At 40.4% G+C, this 6,755-nt stretch overlaps 1 protein-coding gene across 1 annotated transcript; it reads left to right on the top strand.

Moving 5' to 3' along the window:
• Positions 1–4,549: 4,549 nt before the first annotated feature.
• LOC147449231 (uncharacterized) lies at positions 4,550–6,184 on the top strand. The gene has a single exon (XM_086521758.1). It carries the CDS (start codon positions 4,753–4,755, stop codon positions 5,707–5,709), a length of 957 nt encoding a protein of 318 aa, XP_086377884.1. The 5' UTR covers positions 4,550–4,752; the 3' UTR covers positions 5,710–6,184.
• The last annotated feature ends 571 nt before the right edge of the window (positions 6,185–6,755 follow it).

The following is a 6,755-nucleotide window of genomic DNA, read 5'->3' as shown; positions in this document are numbered from 1 at the left end:
GCGGTGCTTGATAAAAAACCACAAAATGAACATAAAAAATAAAAAATATTTTAGTCAGCAAAAAAAGAAGTGATCTCTATAGCCTTTGCCTTTTGGGCATGCCAAAAAGGAACCCAACATGTGAGCCTCATCACACCAGCAATGGTCAGATTGCAAGCTGCATCACGATCATAAGAGAACATTATTGGGTATGATTGCAATTGCTTTCATAAAAATCTGAATCTTGCATCTTTCAAAACATGTACACTTTGTATGGTTCTTTGTTCATCATGCAAGGTGGGGCATTTGCTTTTTGCAATCTTTTCTTGACTCTTTAGACTCTGTTTGGATGGGGTCATTATAAAAACATGCTTTTGAGACTAGTCTTGATTTACATGTTTTGTTCTAACTAGAAGTTAGCTTGACTAAGGGGACTCCACACGAGAGGGGGCAGGACGTAAGACGTGATTGACGGAACATTTTGACGTGATTGTAATACATGTACACACATAATTGGGGAGGGGAGGGTAGCTTTTACAAATCCAACTTCAGCTCTTTGAGGTGAAGTTAGTAGATTTTATTTTTATTTTTATTTTTTATTTTTTATTTTTGGGGCAGGGGAGGGGGGGAACTTGAAAACAGTTATCTCTCCTCATGTGGAATCCTTATAAATCCCTCTTGCCCCAAACCTATAAAAGACGGCTCGAGAGTAATGATAACAAAGATGGTGATGTGACTAGGAGGTGACACTTGTCACACATACACACGAAAGGGAGGGGAGATTAAGATGGATTAAGTCGGTGCTCACATATTCTGGTTTGTAGTGTAAACTTTTCAATTGGGTCGCAATTTCATTGAGTCCAAATTGGACATTTTACATATGAATCCTTTTTTTTTTTCCAAAACTCACAATTTGTGAGTGAATTGTATTAATCACAGCATAAAAATTACAAAACAGCGTGAAGTTAAGGCCAAGCCTTGAGGTGCTGAAGATTACAATCTAGATTATATATGAATCCTAACAAATACCTTCGATTTTGGCATAAACTTAGATTGTCTGTCTTATCATTTTGGTCTTGAAATCAAAGCTAAGAAAATGATTTCTTCTTGGCAGTGGTTTTCTTTTTGGGTTTTGTTGGCCGTGGTGGTGGTGGTGGTGGTGGTGGTTGTTTTTGCTTTCTTTTCTCTCTTTTTTTTCGCTTTCCAAAAGAAACCTTAGTGTTGTGTTTGGTTAGGGAGATTTTCATTGTTTTCAGTGCATTGCATGATGGAGACTTACTTTGATTGTTTATTTCACTTTCATTTCATGTCGACATGCCTTGACTTTTTTGCATTCTATTGTTTTAGAATCTTAAAGTGAAACTTCACTTAAATTCTATGGACACACACACACACACACACACACACACACACACGTATATTAATGAGTTTTTTTAATTTCAAATTTCATTTCACAGCCTCACATGGCTTGACTTTTCTTACATTCCATAACTTAATTCTATTTAATATTCAATAAAGGCTCTTTTATTAAACGACCATCGAATGAGTTTCTTTCCCACAAAGAAGCGAACCGAAAATACTAGCATAAATTTAAAATTTGCACAATTTTTGAACTATTTTCTCACACATTTCACCAGTTTTTCTTCCCTTTAACATGGTTTGCAACCTGGTAATCTTCATTTTCAACCGACTCAAGGTTAAGCTGAGACAATCCTTTCTTGAACACTGATTCTACTTAAACTCAACGTAATGATTTTATCACATTCTAATTATTTTAGAAAGCCGTCGTGATTCTTTCACTTTTTTTTTTTTTTTTGGTTTTTTGGTTGGGGGACGGGGGGGGGGGGGGGGGCGGAGGGGGTTCGTACGTATTACCCTCCTTAGGTGTTGGGGTGCCCTAAAACCGCATTTGACAATAAAAAATAGCATGATCAAAAAGGCAAAAAATGTTTAATTTTTGTACGTTGTTATATTTTTATTGTGCTACTATTTTTTAATCTTGATTAGATATGTGTGTGTGTGAGTGTGTGTGTGTGTCCATGCGTGTGTGTAAACACTACTTTTACCTAGCCACTTTAGAAAGTAAGATCATGAATAGTACCATGAAGTGCTTAAAATTAGAAAGCTTTTGAAAAGATTCATGTATAGACAATGATCTCTTCATGGCTATATATATGGCACCTCTCTATCTATTCATAATCAACAGTAATTATGTACAAGTGTTGTCCCTATCTATGCATAATTATGTTGAAGTGTTGCACTTCTTTCCAACTTTTCTGAGCTTTATAGCCTTCACTCTATGAGGATTCCATCTTCTTTAGTGAACCTTGTTGTTAATCAAGAGGTCGATTCTCCAATAGACACCGCAACAACTGAGAAGAGATTTAGTGCAACAAGTTCCAATCTTAGGTAGAGATGATAATTTCACGAAAAAGAGTATTGTATCTCATCTTCTTTAAATGAAGCTTGTCTTCAAGCAAGAGGATGCTTCTCCGATGGACACCGCAACAACTAGGCACAAAAAAGTTGCAATTTTAGAGAGATATGAAGATTTTACAGGAACATTACAAAGCAACTCTACTAGGTGTACACTTCAGTAGCATGATCAGAGGTGTCCTTAATTGAAATAGTCCAAGCGTATACAACAAAGGCATATTAAGCTTTCATTCTATGTGGCCACTGGCCTACTAAGATCACAAGATGGTATCTTTAGGTGGTTATGTGCAATCTACTAACATAATATGGCGGAAGGGATAGCCCTTTACACGTGTCGCAATCTGCGACCTGAAGGCTAAAGTCCAAAACTAAAAAAAGCCCCTTTGCACGCGATAAAGAGGGAGAGAGGGGGAGAGAGAGAGAGAGGTCGCCGAAAGCGGCTGGCCGTACTAGTCAAATTAATGTCACAAGATGATGAGCTCACATGGTCGTTAGCGTGCTCTTAGTAGACAGGGTTGTTTTTATGAATCTTCCTCCTCCAAAATATCCAATAATAACAAAGTTAAGGGACAGTGTTGGCCTTTTTATGTCCTAATATCATCTCAAAGGTGACTCAGGAGATTAAGGGCAAGTATTTAACAATCAATGCCCATCAAAAATATGATTATGAGAAACTGATCATAGTTTAAAGTTATTTAGCAATTTTTAAAACTTTAAAACACATTAAAGTCTTATGAGAGCAATGTTCTTCATAGCTTTACTTTTTTTTTTTTAGCAAAACCCACAATCGTGAGTGAAATATATTAATCAACCCAAATAATTACAAGGTCTTGTCATGCTCGTGTTGAGCCATAACATCATCCAGGGACCATAATTACATCGGCTACCACGGCAGCCAACTTTACTTAACATACATAATGCATGAAAAATAATATGGTTAGTGGACAAATAGATGTAAAGATATTGTGTGAACATGTGGATGAGAAGCATGTAGCCAATCATGGTAAGTAATCTCAAGGTAAAATGAGCAAAAGGATTGTAACATATCCCCTTGTCTAGCGACGCAGAGGCAATAATTAGCATCAATTAGGCCAGAATCAAATGCACAACCCTAGCTTCAACACCCAAATCATCGTGCACTTTCACAAAGGAAGCAGGACAAGCAAATGGAACGTCCCTTATAACATTGTTAGCATCATAGTTAAACCCACAAACCTATCTTCAATGCCCAAATCCTCGCACTATGCACACAATTTCACAAAACGGATTGTCCATTGTGTCATCTTTGAGTCCTTGAAGACAAGTGCACTAGATCTTTAAAGTGTTTCCGCATGTAATGTGGCCTAAAACCTAATAATTAATTAGAAGGCCGGTGTAACTTACTGTGCACACCATTCATGCAAGTCACTACTTATGTGACACAATAAAGTTGCAATGGCTTGATGAGAAGTTGGAATCCCTCTCATAAGCTTGAAGCTATAGGTTAAGCATGGCCCACAACCGACTTTGTGTGCACTACTCAAAATAAACTTCGAAAAAAAACCTAGAAACTTGAAAATTCTACATAATTTGACTATATTTAAAGGTCTTTGCACTAAATTTCTTTGGAGTTTGTAGGAATTCTCACCTTCAAACAGAACATTTAGCGGTTGGTAGGTGGGATCACAATAAACCTAGGTTCGAACACAGACCTTTATTTGCGGTGAGATAGATGCGCTTTCAACATAATGTCATGTACCATAAGATTCAAACCCCCCCCCTCCCCATTCACAATATGCACTCACACTTCAAACCATTGCCTCTTACATGCGTGAGGTTTGAACTCATGATATGCACCAATCTATACTATATATTAAGGAGATAGACATTCAGAGGGCCACGTGGCGTAGTTCACCTCATCCGGTAGTGTGGCTCTGCAGCTGATCCGGTAACACTGAGGACAGTGCGCGCTATAGAGAGAGAGGCGGCCGAAGGCGCCGGCCACACTAGTGCTTGTAACCCTTCGGACCCTATGTACTCCTCAAGGTGAAAGTTTACAACGTCAATCATTTGTGTTTGTTGGAGAAAAAGCTTTAAAGGACATTGCAAATGTTTGGTTGGGATGAGAAATGAGAACCTTCGTCGTAAGACGGCTCCCTGACAAGGACCCGCTGGGTGGTTTCCTTGAAAACGCAGGCACTTTTGCTAGACATCGACTACACACTCACATGCTTGGAAGGACACACACACAGTGACACACAGAGTAATGGCCAGCTTCAAGAGCTCCTTGTTTGCCTGCATCCAATCCTTCTCCGCCCACATCCTCACCCTCTTCTAACTTCTGCCTAAGCCAAGGCCATGGCTTCCTCAGATACCCGCCTGCCCCGCCCCCAAGAAGATGACGACTCCGCCCTCTTCGAAAACTACAGCATGAATGGTAAGATCATCATCTCTGCCCTTGGTATCCTCTTCTGCATGGTCTTCATCATCGTCGTCCTGCACATGTACGCAAAATGGTGCTGGCGCCGCCGCTCCAACATGCAACGGCGTGCACTTTCACGCCTCCGTAGTTCGCTTTCCTCCTCTGCCCAAGAGACTCATAAAGCCAGTGGTCTTGACAAAGAGGTTGTTGAAGCCTTGCCCATCTTCGCATACACCCCTCAGGTCTTCAGAGGGGCCAATTTGGGAGCCACAGCCAAGGCTGTGGAATGTGCGGTTTGTCTCGCAGAGTTTCGGCAGGGTGAGAGCTGCAAGCTGCTTCCAAAATGCAAGCATAGCTTTCATGCGGTATGCATCGACCTGTGGTTTCTCTCTCATGCAACTTGCCCTCTATGCAGAGCGACGCCAGGGTTGTTGGTTGTTGATGAAGAGGCCGGTTATGCGTTACATCACCATGAAGATGGAAGTTGTGATGAGCAATTTGATGAAGCACAAAGAGTGCGGCGGTGCATGCATGGAGGAAGACTCCATACTACTTGCGGTGATGACGAACAGCAAGATTTTGAAGATGATGACAGTCTTCTAAGCAAGGGGGCTTCATCAGAACCTCGGAAATGGAGAAGGTCATTCTCTGATAAGTTTCCGTGCACAGCAAGAGAAGCAGTGCCATCAAGTGGTAATGCTTACATGGCTTCACCTATGGGACTCTCTCAAGTCACCACTGACAACCCAAGGCGACAAGATAGGCTTGTCGTGTTCTCCAGCTGCTCCTCTATTTCAAGTTTGGTTTCGCCACATCGGGTTTTGCCGCATCCTCATGTTTATCCACCACTTGTTGGAGAGCCCAAAGGACTAACCAGGGTTCTCAGTACATAAAATTGGAGAGATTATGATATGAAACAAGTAGCAAGGCAGTGCTCGCTCCAAGAATGATATACGAAGTACATGAGAGAGTGGCAAACATGCTTGTAACACGGATGAGGATACATTGACTCTCTAGCCATACTGCAGCTTTCGATGACAATGGAGGTTTGAATAGTGGAGTGAGCAAAGAACAAGCAGTTTGATGTTACACGGTGTCTCTAGCAAGAAGAAGCTTATCGTTGAAAGAGATTGAATATAAGAACATATATGTAAAGCCTTGGTGTAAGCCACATGTGGGAGCTCTACACATGGAGTGTCTTGTGTGTTGACAAGGAGGTGATTTTGCGCGGTTGCTTTATGCTCGTTGATATCTGTTCTGCTTAAAGATTCTTTATTCAGGTTGGAGTGTCAGACCACTCCATGGATAACTGTAAATCATCCATCAATACTTATTATGCTAGCTGTCAAATTCCTTTAAATTCTGCTAGGATAGCTCATAGCCAATGCTTATGGCTTCTTCATTTGTTGTTAAGTTGCAAGGTAACTAGCTTGGTCAAGAGTTGCAGTAGCTTTGTGCAATGCGAAAGACCCCGCTACATGTTAGTGCTGTGAAAAGGTAGGTATATTTTCTCTGCATCTTAGGTTAGTCTGTCCTCGGTCATACTTACATGGTGTCTTGTTAGCTGTGAGATGTCTTGAAAGTGACATGGAGGACTTTCGAGAAGTTCGCTGGTTATGCCATTTGCTTTGATGTCATTATAATACAGAGAATATCACTCTCCACCAAAAAAAAAAAACTGAATTGTTCTTAGTCAGCCTTACATGTATCTATAAGAACTTAAAAGCATTAGTTTAATTGCAATTAATAGTTTTCCTAGGTCATATTGTCCTGTAAAGTGGCTAATTTGGAATGGATGTGCCGTGTTTGGGGGGGAACGTTCCCAGACAGTGTGCACAATGGTGAACATAAAACCATTTACACAAGGTTTTGACACTATTGTTGCTTGCACATTTTGGCTGCAAGAAAGATCCCTTTTTTTAATATATGCCATAGAAGT

This window comes from Adiantum capillus-veneris, chromosome 10 (assembly GCF_014529385.1).
Source record: "Adiantum capillus-veneris isolate H3 chromosome 10, ASM1452938v2, whole genome shotgun sequence".
Classification (NCBI taxonomy): Eukaryota; Viridiplantae; Streptophyta; class Polypodiopsida; order Polypodiales; family Pteridaceae; genus Adiantum; species Adiantum capillus-veneris.
Note: the sequence above shows the minus strand (reverse complement) of the source record. Positions and strands in the feature narration are given on the sequence as shown.